Source organism: Schistocerca gregaria, chromosome 7 (assembly GCF_023897955.1).
Source record: "Schistocerca gregaria isolate iqSchGreg1 chromosome 7, iqSchGreg1.2, whole genome shotgun sequence".
NCBI classification, from domain to species: domain Eukaryota; kingdom Metazoa; phylum Arthropoda; class Insecta; order Orthoptera; family Acrididae; genus Schistocerca; species Schistocerca gregaria.
The window spans coordinates 463,508,984-463,526,473 of record NC_064926.1 but is presented as its reverse complement, the minus strand read 5'-3'; the positions used below and the strand labels follow the sequence as shown (position 1 = coordinate 463,526,473).

General features: G+C 43.5%; 1 protein-coding gene across 1 annotated transcript in view; it reads right to left on the bottom strand.

The window, feature by feature from the left end:
• Window positions 1-3,788: 3,788 nt before the first annotated feature.
• LOC126282239 (heat shock protein 75 kDa, mitochondrial-like) overlaps window positions 3,789-17,490 on the bottom strand; it is a 266,503-nt gene continuing 252,801 nt past the window's right edge. The window contains exons 15-16 of the mRNA XM_049981826.1: window positions 13,453-13,757; window positions 3,789-4,069 (exon numbers count right to left, since the gene is read on the bottom strand). Coding sequence (XP_049837783.1) covers window positions 3,968-4,069; window positions 13,453-13,757 — 407 coding nt within the window. The 3' untranslated portion in view covers window positions 3,789-3,967. The remainder of the gene's footprint in view (window positions 4,070-13,452; window positions 13,758-17,490) is intronic.

The window sequence follows — 17,490 nt, the reverse complement described above, 5'->3', positions numbered from 1 at the left end:
CCCAGAACTATAACATGGTGGGGAAATCTACTTGAAATATTTTCCAAATTATTCTTCAGGTGCTCAGTCACAACAGCTGCTGAGCCCGGGGGCCTATAAAGACATCCAATTACACTGTCTGAGCCTGCTTTAACCGTGACCTTCACCCAAATCATTTCACAATCAGATCTCCATCAAATTCCTTCGATACTATTGCACTTCTTATCGCTATGAACACGCCTCCCCCTTCACTGTCCAGCCTATCTCTGCGGTATACATTCCAGTCTGAGTTTAGGATTTCATTACTGTTTACATGTGGTTTCAGCCAACTTTCTGTCCCTAGTACTATATGGGCATTGTGACCGTTTATTAATGAGAGCAGTTCTGGGACCTTTCTATAGACGCTCCTGCAGTTTACTATTAGCACATTAATATTGTCATTCCCTGTTGCATTTTGCCTACTCCTACCTTGCCGCGTCTCAGGAGGCGTCTTGTCGGATTAGGGAGGGAATTCTCTAACCTAAAAAACCCCCATGTGCACTCGACATGTACTCCGCTACCCTTGTAGCTGCTTTCGGCGTGTAGTGCACGCCTGACCTATTCAGGGGGACCCTACATTTCTCCACCCGATAGCGGAGGTCGAGAAATTTGCACCCCAGCTCTCTGCAGAATCGTCTGAGCCTCCTGTTTAAGCCTTCCACTCGGCTCCAAACCAGAGGACCACGATCGGTTCTGGGAACGATACTACAAATAGTTAGCACTGATTCCACGCCGCGAGAGAGGCTTTCCGCCTTCACCAATTCCGCCAACCGCCTGTACGAACTGAAGATGACCTCTGAACCCAGACGGCAGGAGTTATTGGTGCCGACATGAGCAACAATTTGCAGTCGGATGCACCCAGTGCCTTCTATCGCCGCCGGTAGGGCCTGCTCCACATCTCGGATGAGACCCCCCGGCAAGCAGACAGAGTGAACACTGGCCTTCTTCCCCGACCTTTCCGCTATTTCCCTAAGGGGCCCCATCACCCGCCTAACGTTGGAGCTCCCAACAACTAATAAACCCCTCCCCCCGTGTGCCTGCTCGGACCTTGCTGAAGGAGCAGCCACATGTCCACTCACAGGCAGAGCGGGCGATGCCACACGGCCAGCCTCCACATTTACCCTCCGCATCGTGCGCCGCGAACGCCGCTGAACCCGCCACTCCCCTTGGGGAGAGGGTGGCCCAACCGCGTCCAGTACCCGCGAAGATGTCTCGACAGCGGGGACAGTGGGTGAAGCATGTAACACCTGGGGTGTACCTTGCAACGCACCAGACTCCCCACTGCCGCTACTCTCCGAGGCAGCAGCCTGAAGACGGCTGACCGCGGCCATCAACACGCTCAGCTGTTCACGAAGAGTGGCCAGCTCCTCCTGCGTCCGTACACAGCAGTCACACATCCTATCCATCCTAAAGAATCAATTTACTGAAGAGACTTAATCAACTTTTAACTAGACTGCTAATTCACTAAAGGCGGCTGATTATTGACTAAACTGTGATTGCTAACCACTTCTTGTAGAAAACAATGAAAATAGCACTACCTGTCTCTGGACTGTATTGAAAACAAACACTAGCACTACTGGCACTGTGGCTGACTAAAGGGGCTCTCTCTGACTGTATTCAAAACTAACACGAAATCTAAGAAACACTATTAATAGCACTCGACAATTAAAGCTTCCTAAAAGCAAAAACACATGGAAGAAGTAGTGGCAAGTAAGAAAAATACAGTTAATACTTAAATTAAGGTAACTCGCTGCACAGCAGACGTGAAGCAGACGGCGGTTAGGGCAACACTCCAATTCTGGATGGCCTACTACCAGGTGCAAGAGTACCAACATAGCGATGAAAGAGCAGCAGTATAGTCTGCCTGCAAGAACCTTGTACTTTCATCGGAGGTCCTGCCTGCACAGATAATTTTTTAAAATTCTGAATACAGGTGGACGGTTGCATTGACGGTTACACTGAACTATGGGAATCTTATAGGAGTCCTTTGCCATTTTATTTATGCATGTGTTCAATGTCTCTTCCTGCCATGATCACACCGAAGGATTACACAAAACACGAGCACCAAAAAAGCATAAGCACCTTTGGCATGTTCAGATTTCATCAAATGAATGGTGCCTTGCGGTTCCAATCTGTACAAGAGAGCAATAATTGCAGTTGTGCTGTGCTCCAAAGGAGGACTGAAGTACCACAGGGTGTCAGCAGTGTCAAATGTTGTGAAGAACGTGTTCCTGTTGCTCATTGCACAGTGAACTATTATTTTCGATTGTGAAATGTATAGGAATCAATGCCCCAGGGAAAGGGATTCTTTCACTGATGCATGCCAACCCGTACGGCCTTTTTGTGCAGATGGTGAGTGCCATTGTGTCTGGAAGACATTCTGCCCCCAGCTGTCGGAACTGACAGTCAGGTGTGCATGAGGTGTGCTTGCTTATGTGAATGAATGGTGCATGTTTCTCTTTTTCTGATGAAGGCTGTGGCCAAAAGCTTATACGTAAGTGTGGGTAAGAGGGGCTGTGACAATCATCCAATCGTGTGACTTGTCCACAGTGGCATTATGCAAAAGTGTGGTGAAATTTGTGCCAATGTGAGATTCTTGTCACAAGTGTTGACAACTTGCTGTTAGAAGCATCATCGAGCCCAAGGGTTACATCATATGGTACCCTGTTTTTGCACCATTACAGAGGAAGGTTGCACACACCTTTGAGCCAAATTTCAAATTTACGTGCTGCAATGTGTGGGAATTGCATGGTTTCAAAAAAGTGATCCTTTAATTCTACTGCACAGTGCAGTTTATATGGTGTTTTATAACAATATTTCACGAAATGATTCGCACATTCCAGACATGTTTAATTAAACAAGTATTCAAAATACTCGACGATATTAATGATCATACCTATGGTTAAACACTTTGTTGATCCATGTAACGAAACAGTTCAATGAAAAAGAACAAAAGACAAGCTAAAGCTTTGCTACATACTAGCCTTTTTTTTTTTTCCTGCTCTTCCAAGAGAAATTAGAACTCGGCACAAGAAATGAACGGCAAATTTATTCAAACTTATTTCTGTCACTGTTTACATAAAAATATTCTCAAATTACTTTTTTTATAATTTAGTTTTAAATTAACTAATTATTTCCGGTAATAGCATCAACTTACAACAAGTGAATGTGATTGCAATTCACAACAGATAAAGTAGTAAAGTCAGTCAATCAATCAACCCAATCAATTGCCACTTGCTAGCTTCACTCATGAATGATGTTGGCCAAATTTATCCAATTCGATGCGATTGTCCACACCTGACCTATCTACATCTACATCCATACTCCGCAAGCCACCTGACGGTGGCTTGCTCAGAACTGCACATTAAGGCTGCTCTGTGGCAATGTTTGGCTGATTATCGGCCACTTGATATCTGGTTGCCTAGCTTACAGGATGGCTGGACAGCCAGAATTCAGCCAAACAGCTATGTCTTCCATCTCTAATAACTATTACTTAAGGCTTGTTTACATTTTACACAACTGAATAAGTACCCAAGGACAATGACATATAGGTTCTGAAGCATGTTTAGGTTTATATTAAAAAATATAAGAATAAAAAAGAAAAGAAAAACAACAATTGTTTGTGTAACAGGCAGACCTGAAATCTTATAGTTTTGTCTAGAAACATATCTACTGCCAAAGATTCAAAACCAAATGATAAGTAACTAGTACACTGACTTCTTTTTACTTTTCAATTTATTTTTATTTTTATAAGAAAATGATGGAAACACTCAGGGGTTTCAGTTATTTTATTTACAAACTCACAACTGACAGTATTTTGTGATGAGCCATGACATGTGATAGATACATAATCCTTTGGTCATGATATAAACATATATTATCACTGTTGAGATGTCTCCTGTACTTGAAAGATGAACTAATGAAAGTATTTAAGTCACAGCCAAATGCGTCAGTGTTTTTCCAAAGCTAGAGTCAGCAGCTCGTTCATACTTGTAACTAGTGTTCTTGGATCTTCCATCAGACCTGCTGAGACCATTGCATTGGAAAACAGCTGTAAGAAAATGATTACATTTAAAATATCTTTATGAACAACAAACAATTAATAATTCATTTGTGCACTTTTTGAATGCTGCCAAAACCTCAGTTTTATTATTACAAACCCACACGTTAACAAATTGGCAATATGTGACAGAAAATAAGTTCACCTATAATGTTCCAAAACAAAAAGTGGAGTAAGTGCAATTATACTCCATTTTATGTATCATAATTAAACAACAGACAACCCATCCACACAAACCTGTAAAGCCCTCCTCCTAGCACACTGAATGCCTTGTCAAGGTCTTTTACTAACAAGCAGAAACTGGCTTGGTTCAAATGGCTCTGAGCACTATGCCTAGAACTTAGAACTAATTAAACCTAACTAACCTGAGGACATCACACACATCCATGCCCGAGGCAGGATTCGAACCTGCGACCGTATCGGTTGCTCGACTCCAGACTGTAGCGCCTAGAACCGCACAGCCACTCCGGCCGGCAAGCAGAAACTACCAAGCATTTTCTATAAACATATCCTCTGTGACATATCCTCCAATTCTCTTACCCATTTCACTGCTTCAGACATGATTTTGGAATCCTGCACTGAGGTGGCTTTTATTATGGCCATACTGCTCGCAAAATGCTGGTGTTTGTGCTAAGAGATGGTGTTCTGGCCAATATGAAATACTAATCTTCTGACTTTTCAAACACTATTACACAAAAAATTTTTGTTTTTGCACATCTTACAGTGAGATATTTTTGCTTGGTAATGTACTGAATTTCTTTTCATTATCCACCATACTCACTCCACTGTATCAAATTAAATAAGACATTACATGAAATTTTGAAGATTTTGCAGAGGTAAAGATACATTACATAAACTTTGGGTAAAGCTGATTTTAGCTCATACACTGGAGTGAATGAAATATTAATAAGATATTGAAATTTTATTTTAAAATGGAAGGTATCTCATTTCATTCTTCATAATTGGATTTTATATCCAAAGGACAGTCACAAGAAGTGCCCACTCATGCCCTTGCACTTTGCAAATTATGCTGACACTACAATTGTCATTTCTTGAACAATTCAATACATCGAAACAAGGTTTTTTTAATGATAGCATGCAATAAGGCACATATTCTGTGAGATAAATACTCAAAACATTTTGATTCACGAAGATATGGAAGTAATTCATCCACAGCACTGAGAAGTTGGCAGCTCAGGATACATTCAGACATCTATAGCCCTTTAGAGAAGTGTACACACACCCACAGCAGTGAAAGGATTAATATGCTAACCACATCCCCTGACACTAGGAGCAAGCTTCTGAAAATCCTCCTTACATTTCACTGCCTACCCAGATAACTCAGTCTATTCTTATACCACTGCTGGTTCCAACACTTTATTACACGAGTCATTTCATGACCAAGAGCCATGTGGAAGAGCAGTCCACCGAGCATTTCATATTCCAAATCAGACACTGATAAATCCCATCCCAACTGTGGAGGGACACCTAAAGCATTTCCACTGCAACTACCGCACAACATTTTAGGAGTGAATGGCTGTCGGAGGGCACTGAGGTGAGATTGGGAGTAAGTATCTACTCAACAACTGTCAATTTGTGTGAATAGCCGCTGCCCAACTGTGACCACATGTAAGTTGCATCAACCACTGACAGAGCATGCTGCTGAACACAACATGTTCTTTTAGTTTATTGTCCAGCATGTGGAGCATGATCATGCGGGTTCAGGTGTCGTGCTGGTCTGAAATAGAATGACTACACCAGTTTCACATTTACTTTCGTTTTAAATATCATGACCTTTTTCAGTCCTCAAGGCCATTATACAGTGGTTACATGTAGGACATCGTGAGATAATACAGAATGACCTGACAGAAATGTGCAAGAGGGGCAAGCAATGATAAGAAGATAAGTACAGTGCTTTAAAAATGAAATAAACTACAGAATTATATGCTATTTAAAAGATTAAGACAGACACATCTACATCTACATCCACATCCATACTCCGCAAGCCACCTGACTGTGTGTGGCGGAGGGTACTTTGAGTACCTTTATCAGTTCTCCCTTCTATTCCAGTCTTGTATTGTATGTGGAAAGAAAGATTGTCGGTATGCCCCTGTGTGGGCTCTAATCTCTCTGATTTTATCCTCATGGTCTCTTCACAAGATATACTTAGGAGGGAGCAATATACTGCTTGACTCCTCAGTGAAGGTATGTTCTCAAAACTTCAACAAAAGCCCATACCGAGCTACTGAGCGTCTCTCTTGCAGAGTCTTCCACTGGAGTCCTACCTATCATCTCCATAACGCTTTCGCAATTGCTAAATGATCCTGTAACAAAGCACACTGCTCTCCGTTGGATCTTCTCTATCTCTTCTATCAACCCTATCTGGTACGGAGCCCACACCACTGAGCAGTATTCAAGCAGTGGGCGAACAAGTGTACTGTAACCTACTTCCTTCAGTTTCGGATTGAATTTCCTTAGATTCTTCCAATGAATCCCAGTCTGGCATCTGCTTTAACAACGATTAATTTTATATGGTCTTTCCATTTTAAATCACTCCTTATTCCTACTCCCAGATAGTTAACTGCTTCCAGTTGTTGACCCGCTATATTGTAGCTAACTGATAAAGAATCTTTCTTTCTATGTATTCACAGCACATTACACTTACCTACATTGAGATTCAATTGCCATTCCCTGCACCATGCATCAATTTGTTGCAGATTCTCCTGCATTTCAGTACAATTCTCCATTGTTACAACCTCTCGATATACTACAGCATCATCCGCAAAAAGCCTCAGTGAATTCCCGATGTTATCCACAAGGTCAGAAAGAAACTTCCACATGGGAAAAATATATTAAAAACAAAGATTCCAAGACTTACCAAGCGGGAAAGCGCCGGCAGACAGGCACATGAACAAAACACACAAACACACACACAGAATTACAAGCTTTCGCAACTGGCAGTTGCTTCGTCAGGAAAGAGGGAAGGAGAGGGAAAAATGAAAGGATGTGGGTTTTAAGGGAGAGGGTAAGGAGTCATTCCAATCCCGGGAGCGGAAAGACTTCCCTTAGGGGAAAAAAAGGACAGGTGTACACTCGCACACACACACACATATCCATCCGCACATACACAGACACAAGCAGACATATTTAAAGGCAAAGAGTTAAGGGCAGAGATGTCATTCGAGGCGGAAGTACAGAGGCAAAGAAGTTGTTGAAAGACAGGTGAGGTATGAGCGGCGGCAACTTGAAATTAGCGGAGGTTGAGGCCTGGCGGATATCGAGAAGAGAGGATATACTGAAGGGCGAGTTCCCATCTCCGGAGTTCGGATAGGTTGGTGTTGGTGGGAAGTATCCAGATAACTCGGACGGTGTAACACTGTGCCAAGATGTGCTGGCCGTGCATCAAGGCATGTTTAGCCACAGGGTGATCCTCATTACCAACAAACACTGTCTGCCTGTGTCCATTCATGCGAATGGACAGTTTGTTGCTGGTCATTCCCACATAGAAAGCATCACAGTGCAGGCAGGTCAGTTGGTAAATCACGTGGGTGCTTTCACATGTGGCTCTCCCTTTGATCGTGTACACCTTCCGGGTTACAGGACTGGAGTAGGTGGTGGTGGGAGGGTGCATAGGACAGGTTTTACACCGGGGGCGGTTGCAAGGGTAGGAGCCAGAGGGTAGGGGAGGTGGTTTGGGGATTTCATAGGGATGAACCAAGAGGTTACGAAGGTTAGGTGGACGGCGGAAAGACACTCTTGGTGGAGTGGGGAGAATTTCATGAAGGATGGATCTCATTTCGGGGCAGGATTTTAGGAAGTCGTATCCCTGCTGGAGAGCCACATTCAAGGTCTGATCCAGTCCCGGGAAGTATTCTGTTACAAGTGGGGCACTTTTGGGGTTCTTCTGTGAGAGGTTCTGGGTTTGAGGGGATGAGGAAGTGGCTCTGGTTATCTGCTTCTGTACCAGGTTGGGAGGGTAGTTGCGGGATGCGAAAGCTGTTTTCAGGTTGTTGGTGTAATGGTCGAGGGATTCAGGACTGGAGCAGATTCGTTTGCCACGAAGGCCTAGGCTGTAGGGAAGGGACCGTTTGATATGGAATGGGTGGCAGCTGTCATAATGGAGGTACTGTTGCTTGTTGGTGGGTTTGATGTGGACGGATGTGTGCAGCTGGCCATTGGACAGATGGAGGTCAACATCTAGGAAAGTGGCATGGGATTTGGAGTGGGACCAGGTGAATCTGATGGAACCAAAGGAGTTGAGGTTGGAGAGGAAATTCTGGAGTTGTTCTTCACTGTGAGTCCAGATCATGAAGATGTCATCAATAAATCTGTACCAAACTTTGGGTTGGCAGGCTTGGGTAACCAAAAAGGCTTCCTCTAAGCGACCCATAAATAGGTTGGCATACGAGGGGGCCATCCTGGTACCCATGGCTGTTCCCTTTAATTGTTGGTATGTCTGGCCTTCAAAAGTGAAGAAGTTGTGGGTCAGGATGAAGCTGGCTAAGGTGACGAGGAAAGAGGTTTTAGGTAGGGTGGCAGGTGATCGGCGTGAAAGGAAGTGCTCCATTGCAGCGAGGCCCTGGACGTGCGGGATATTTGTGTATAGGGAAGTGGCATCAATGGTTACCAGGATGGTTTCTGGGGGTAACAGACTGGGTACGGATTCCAGGCGTTCGAGAAAGTGGTTGGTGTCTTTGATGAAGGATGGGAGACTGCATGTAATGGGTTGAAGGTGTTGATCTACGTAGGCAGAGATACGTTCTGTGGGGACTTGGTAACCAGCTACAATGGGGCGGCCAGGATGTTTGGGTTTGTGAATTTTAGGAAGTAGGTAGAAGGTAGGAGTGCGAGGTGACGGTGGGGTGAGGAGTTTGATGGAGTCAGGTGAAAGGTTTTGTAGGGGGCCTAAGGTTCTGAGGATTCCTTGAAGCTCCGCCTGGACATCAGGAATGGGATTACTTCGGCAAACTTTGTATGTAGAGTTGTCTGAAAGCTGACGCAGTCCCTCAGCCACATACTCCCGACGATCAAGTACCACAGTCGTGGAACCCTTGTCAGCCGGAAGAATGATGATGGATCGGTCAGCTTTCAGATCACGGATAGCCTGGGATTCGGCTGTGGTGATGTTGGGAGTAGGATTAAGGTTTTTCAAGAAAGATTGAGAGGCAAGGCTGGAAGTGAGAAATTCCTGGAAGGTTTGGAGAGGGTGATTTTGAGGAAGAGGAGGTGGGTCCCGCTGTGATGGAGGACGGAACTGTTGCAGGCAAGGTTCAATTTGGATAGTGTCTTGGGGAGTTGGATCATTAGGAGTGGGATCAGGATTGTTTTTCTTCGTGGCAAAGTGATATTTCCAGCAGAGACTACGAGTGTAGGACAGTAAATCCTTGACAAGGGCAGTTTGGTTGAACCTGGGAGTGGGGCTGAAGGTGAGGCCTTTGGATAGGACAGAGGTTTCGGATTGGGAGAGGGGTTTGGAGGAAAGGTTAACTACTGAATTGGGGTGTTGTGGTTCCAATCTGGAAATTCCTGGAACCACAACAATCTGGAAATTCCTGGAACCACAACACCCCAATTCAGTAGTTAACCTTTCCTCCAAACCCCTCTCCCAATCCGAAACCTCTGTCCTATCCAAAGGCCTCACCTTCAGCCCCACTCCCAGGTTCAACCAAACTGCCCTTGTCAAGGATTTACTGTCCTACACTCGTAGTCTCTGCTGGAAATATCACTTTGCCACGAAGAAAAACAATCCTGATCCCACTCCTAATGATCCAACTCCCCAAGACACTATCCAAATTGAACCCTGCCTGCAACAGTTCCGTCCTCCATCACAGCGGGACCCACCTCCTCTTCCTCAAAATCACCCTCTCCAAACCTTCCAGGAATTTCTCACTTCCAGCCTTGCCTCTCAATCTTTCTTGAAAAACCTTAATCCTACTCCCAACATCACCACAGCCGAATCCCAGGCTATCCGAGATCTGAAAGCTGACCGATCCATCATCATTCTTCCGGCTGACAAGGGTTCCACGACTGTGGTACTTGATCGTCGGGAGTATGTGGCTGAGGGACTGCGTCAGCTTTCAGACAACTCTACATACAAAGTTTGCCGAAGTAATCCCATTCCTGATGTCCAGGCGGAGCTTCAAGGAATCCTCAGAACCTTAGGCCCCCTACAAAACCTTTCACCTGACTCCATCAAACTCCTCACCCCACCGTCACCTCGCACTCCTACCTTCTACCTACTTCCTAAAATTCACAAACCCAAACATCCTGGCCGCCCCATTGTAGCTGGTTACCAAGCCCCCACAGAACGTATCTCTGCCTACGTAGATCAACACCTTCAACCCATTACATGCAGTCTCCCATCCTTCATCAAAGACACCAACCACTTTCTCGAACGCCTGGAATCCGTACCCAGTCTGTTACCCCCAGAAACCATCCTGGTAACCATTGATGCCACTTCCCTATACACAAATATCCCGCACGTCCAGGGCCTCGCTGCAATGGAGCACTTCCTTTCACGCCGATCACCTGCCACCCTACCTAAAACCTCTTTCCTCGTCACCTTAGCCAGCTTCATCCTGACCCACAACTTCTTCACTTTTGAAGGCCAGACATACCAACAATTAAAGGGAACAGCCATGGGTACCAGGATGGCCCCCTCGTATGCCAACCTATTTATGGGTCGCTTAGAGGAAGCCTTTTTGGTTACCCAAGCCTGCCAACCCAAAGTTTGGTACAGATTTATTGATGACATCTTCATGATCTGGACTCACAGTGAAGAACAACTCCAGAATTTCCTCTCCAACCTCAACTCCTTTGGTTCCATCAGATTCACCTGGTCCCACTCCAAATCCCATGCCACTTTCCTAGATGTTGACCTCCATCTGTCCAATGGCCAGCTGCACACATCCGTCCATATCAAACCCACCAACAAGCAACAGTACCTCCATTATGACAGCTGCCACCCATTCCATATCAAACGGTCCCTTCCCTACAGCCTAGGCCTTCGTGGCAAACGAATCTGCTCCAGTCCTGAATCCCTCGACCATTACACCAACAACCTGAAAACAGCTTTCGCATCCCGCAACTACCCTCCCAACCTGGTACAGAAGCAGATAACCAGAGCCACTTCCTCATCCCCTCAAACCCAGAACCTCTCACAGAAGAACCCCAAAAGTGCCCCACTTGTAACAGAATACTTCCCGGGACTGGATCAGACCTTGAATGTGGCTCTCCAGCAGGGATACGACTTCCTAAAATCCTGCCCCGAAATGAGATCCATCCTTCATGAAATTCTCCCCACTCCACCAAGAGTGTCTTTCCGCCGTCCACCTAACCTTCGTAACCTCTTGGTTCATCCCTATGAAATCCCCAAACCACCTCCCCTACCCTCTGGCTCCTACCCTTGCAACCGCCCCCGGTGTAAAACCTGTCCTATGCACCCTCCCACCACCACCTACTCCAGTCCTGTAACCCGGAAGGTGTACACGATCAAAGGGAGAGCCACATGTGAAAGCACCCACGTGATTTACCAACTGACCTGCCTGCACTGTGATGCTTTCTATGTGGGAATGACCAGCAACAAACTGTCCATTCGCATGAATGGACACAGGCAGACAGTGTTTGTTGGTAATGAGGATCACCCTGTGGCTAAACATGCCTTGATGCACGGCCAGCACATCTTGGCACAGTGTTACACCGTCCGAGTTATCTGGATACTTCCCACCAACACCAACCTATCCGAACTCCGGAGATGGGAACTCGCCCTTCAGTATATCCTCTCTTCTCGATATCCGCCAGGCCTCAACCTCCGCTAATTTCAAGTTGCCGCCGCTCATACCTCACCTGTCTTTCAACAACTTCTTTGCCTCTGTACTTCCGCCTCGACTGACATCTCTGCCCTTAACTCTTTGCCTTTAAATATGTCTGCTTGTGTCTGTGTATGTGCGGATGGATATGTGTGTGTGTGTGTGTGTGTGCGAGTGTACACCTGTCCTTTTTTTCCCCTAAGGGAAGTCTTTCCGCTCCCGGGATTGGAATGACTCCTTACCCTCTCCCTTAAAACCCACATCCTTTCATTTTTCCCTCTCCTTCCCTCTTTCCTGACGAAGCAACTGCCAGTTGCGAAAGCTTGTAATTCTGTGTGTGTGTTTGTGTGTTTTGTTCATGTGCCTGTCTGCCGGCGCTTTCCCGCTTGGTAAGTCTTGGAATCTTTGTTTTTAATATATATATATATATATATATATATATATATATATATAGTGAATAGCATGGTCCCACGACATTCCCCTGCGGCACACCTGAAATCACTCTTACTTCGGAAGACTTCTCTCCATTGAGAATGACATACTGCATTCTGTTATCTAGGAACTCTTCAATCCAATCACACAATTGGCCTGATAGTCCATATGCTCTTACTTTGTTCATTAAACAACTGTGGGGAACTGTATCAAATGCCTTACGGAATTCAAGAAACAAGGCATCTACCTGGCAACCCATGTCTATGGCCCTCTGAGTCTCGTGGACGAATAGCGCGAGACGGGTTTCACACAATCGTCTTTTTCGAAACCCATGCTGATTCCTACAGAGTAGATTTCAAGTCTCCAGAAAAGTGATTATACCCGAACATAATATGTGTTCCAAAATTCTACAACTAATCGACTTTAGAGATATAGGTCTATAGTTCTGCACATCTGTTCGATGCCCCTTCTTAAAAACGGAGATGACCTGCGCTCTTTTCCAGTCCTTTGGAACACAACGCTCTTCTAGAGACCTATGGTACACCGCTACAAGAAGGGAGGAGAGTTCCTTTGCGTACTCTGTGTAAAATCGAACTGGTATCCCGTCCAGCGGCCTTTCCTCTTATGAGCAATTTTAATTGTTTTTCTATCCCTCCGTCATCTATTTCGATATCTACCATTTTGTCATCTGTGCGACAATCTAGAGAAGGAACTACAGTGCAGTCTTCATCTGTGAAACAGCTTTGGAAAAAGACATTTAGTATTTCGGCCACATAGGGGAAAGGTGTGTGAATGGCCACTGTCCAACTGTGGCCACATCCTTATATCACTAATTTACTTAGAAGTACTGAATTACATCGCAGTAAAACAACAAGAATTACTCTTCTCTTGCATTTAAGAACTGTTTGTTGTAAGTCCTATAACATCTTATATTCCATTATAGGCAATGTAAAAATAAGTGATAAAAACAAAATGCAGAAAATGCAATTGATATTATCCCAACCTAGTTTCTGTATGATAATAAATAGTTATTAAAAGTTACACTTTGACTATCATTAAATGCTTTTAGTGTAGTCTCTTATCAGTCTTGGTAGTCTCATTTTATTAACCAAAGTAGACATATAACACACGTACTTGTTTAGTAACCAGTTCAGCCAGCTTTGGGTTTGAATCTCTAAGAAAAGCAAGCTTCTTAATGATGGGATGCCGAGGATTAATTTCTAACTGTGGCTGCAGCAGAGTGTAGCGAGCATCCTCAGGTAGTTGGTGTGATTGTGTCCGAATGAAGTGGCGTGCAGCTGCCATCTCTTCAACTGTGACTACACAAGGATGTGAGTCCAATCGCTGTGTCACACGGACATTATGCACTTTTCCTGCTAACACACTCTTCACCCACGGTAGCAATGCTTCAACTGATGTCCGAGACAGGCTATCAGATCCTGAAAGCAATATGATGTATAATGGCATAATATTTTATTAACTAATGATTAGAGAAAAAAGTACTTTAATGTAGTATAATAAACATGCATCACATTAATTAGACCATCTTCACAAAAGACACACATGCTGAACAAATTAATTTGAGAATCTGTTGATAAATCCAGATATATCCTATCTACAGAGATAGTAGCTTGTGAGATGATGGCCTGAAGTTAAACCACTTAATGCTGGTACAGAAAAGAAAGCAGAGTTTTCCACTCACAAAGAAACATCAACTACATGTCGCTTTGATAAGCGGGGCATCACTGTTTGGTGCTTGTGTTCACTCAAGTAAAGGTTTTTCTACTGTGTTTGTGTGAAAATGTGACATGACTTGTCATCTGTATGATGGGTGATATGGAATGACAACTGAATGTCCCAGAGTGTAAATTAATGATAGTGGACTCATTTCATATGATAGTGGACTCATTTCATATGAATAAGGGCATTAAAAAAGTTTCAAACTTGATAACATCATGTCACACACAAGGGCCACATATTCACATAGAAACTAAAGCCTAAAATTGTAGGCAAGTGGTGTTCACCAATAAACATTTTGAAAGTTCTGGCAGGTCATGACTGCTATATCAACAACAGTTTCAAAATAAAAAACAACTTTTTGAAGTTTGGTGGGGTCATTTACAACATAAGTCTTTATATAAGTTGTGCTACATAATTTTAGAAGGTCTGGTTTTGGATTGAAATTCCTGTTGCATGTCTTACCCACCATAACAAATGGGCTCTCACACTCAACTACAATCTTTTCAAAATGGCTGAGAAATTTGAGACAGACTCATAATTGCTTTTTCTCACTATTCAACAAATACAGTATGTGTCCACAAAGCTTCCTCACAGTTAATTCTTCATGTGAAATGAACTCTTTCTTGTGATGTATTCACTGTGTTTTCTTCTTCATACACGTTTAATAATGGGATACCCAGTACCATTTACACCACTATGTCAATGTTTCTATTTGTGGTTGCAGCTTTAGGATGGACTTTATGTGAATCATTTTCAAGATAAATACAGCTAAATTTGACCTCAGCTTATCCACTCCCTAGCTGTTGATAATGGATCAGCCTTGTAAAACTTTTAATGCTTAAGTACTTCTGCAGACAACCTTGTAGGTAGAGCAACCACAGCTATGAATTGTCATCTTGGGTATTAATAAACACTTCAGCTGTATTTAGTCCTTTATTATTGGATCACTACCGGTCTTGTGGTACTAAAAGTCACATCTTCAGGTACTGGGTACAAAGTTCCGAGCATTTCACGCTCAAATGTTTTGGTTAGAAATTCATCTGAAGATGTGACTTTTACTGCCACAAAACCATTAGTGATCCAATAATAAAGGACTAAATACAGCTGAAGCAGTTTATTAATACTTAAGGTGCTAAAATACTTGCTTACTAGAATATTTCAACTCTCAAGTGCACACTGCGTCAGCCTGTCATAAGGTATTTAGCTACCATAAGGTTTGTGGACTGTCTTCCAGAGTGACAACCAAATTACAGGGTCTATCCTTTGAATGTCAGTTCCAGTGTACTAACCATCAAAGTAAACAGATCTACAGAGCTTCCTCATCAGAGACATGATTCTTGTACATTCCACAGATTAAGGACTCCATAATGATCTCCTTAAACTCAAGAATCCCACGTTTGGGATTTGTCTCCTATTCATCGTCATGATGAATAGGAGACAAATCCCAACAATCCTTAGTAATACTGCATGACACTTCACAAGTTTTTGTGCCTGGTTGACTTGCTGGATCCAACCCCAGCCATATTCTGATTCACCTTTGGCTAGCGAGCCCTAAACCGATGTGTGTCGCCTGAAATGGTTACCCTCATGCAGCAACTACAAACGTTGCTGAGAAAGTAAAGCACCACATTTTTTTCCTTCTTCAACAATTCTTTATTGAACTTAATGAGAGTTACATGGTGGTTTACCTACACACCCTGTTTATCCATATAATCTCTGCCCCGTTCTATGGTGTTTCTTCCAGTGCGAAACAAGGGCATGCATGCCCTGCTGGTACTAATTCTTGTCCTGTAGCAGAGACAGTGCTTCACTGTGCATATCACCTCCTCCTCAATGACAGATGCCGCACCAACTGCCGAGTCATAATGCATCTGTCCTCACAAATGACAACATCAGCTTGCTGCAACATGTCAAGTGTGCCAGCTGTGGATGGTCTCCCTAACCACTGCATATCATGGAGCTCCACTGAACTGTCTTCTGATGCCATCACCCTCCATGCCCAGCGACTAACTGTGCTTCTGTCAACAGCAGATGCTCCATAGACTTTGCACAGGTGCTTGTGAATATCCCCCACAGTTTTTTTCTCTGCAGTGAAAAATTAAATGACGGCAAATTGCTTGTAATATCTGTCGGAAGTGACGGAAACTTGGTGTGCTCACTCAGAAGACTTCAAATAATACATACATAATGCTTCACATACGTAGCACTGTATTTTGCTTAGAAAAAAGATGAAGTGCATTACTTTCTGAGCAACCTTCATATTTTACCACTACCCACGCCAGCAGTGTTATGATTAGATTAGACTGTTTTCATTCCACAGACCCAACAATGGGATGATTATCACGGGTGTAGAACAAGTCAGAAAGTATGATATAAAAAGCATATAACATTTGAATATAATACTCGCTTACCGTAATCATTTGTCAGAAGACGGTCAAAATAGGTGGATGCATTACATTAAACTGGAAATGCCAATATTTACAGAATTAATACATTGTCATAGCAAAACATAGTTATGCACTTTTAATAAATTTATCATACACAGAATACCTAATCGGACTGTTGTGAACAAGTGCAGTCAAAAACTGAAATCTAACAGACATTTTTACTTAAGCTGGTGTGGCAGTCCCTGTTAAGACATTCATCTGTAGGGTAGAAGGAGTTGCCTGTCAAAACAAAACTCAGTTTAAACAGTGCTTTATCTGAAACCAAGTTTTTAATGGTTGCTGGCAATTTACTGAAAGTGTGTTCCTGAATACTGGACCCCTTTTGAAGCAAGGTAAGGGATTTTAGGTCTTTATGTAGATTTTTTTATTCCCAGTATTAACAATTATGAACAATATTATGAAAAGGGCAGATTGCTACTCACCATATACTCATATACTGGAGATGCTGAGTTACAGACAGACAGTCAGTCAAAAAAGTAAGCCTTTGGTCAAAAAGGCCTTCATCCAAATTAGACAACACACACATACATGTGCTTGTGTGTGTGTGTGTGTGTGTGTGTGTGTGTGTGTGTGTGTGTGTGTGTGTGTGTGTGTGTGTTTTGTCTAATTCTGATGCAGGCCTTTCTGGCCAAAAGCTTATTTCTTTGACAGTATTTTTGTTGTGCTTATCTGCAACTCACCATCTCCACTATATGGCGAGTAGCGATCTATCCATTTCATAATACTGTCATTATTTCTTCCTGGATTTCCTACTTTTATGTTGTCAGTTGTATGAAGATTTGTGTGTGTAAATCAAACAACATTGTATAATAGAAATCAAGCAAATGAGGGAGCGCAGCTGTTAAAGCACTGGCCTCCTATTCAGGATGATGGGGTTCACTCTGTCTGCCCAATCCGATTTGGGTTTTCCATTGTTTTCCTACATCACCTCAGGCAAATGCTGCGATGGTCCCTTCATCAAGGTGATGGCTGACCATCTGTCCTA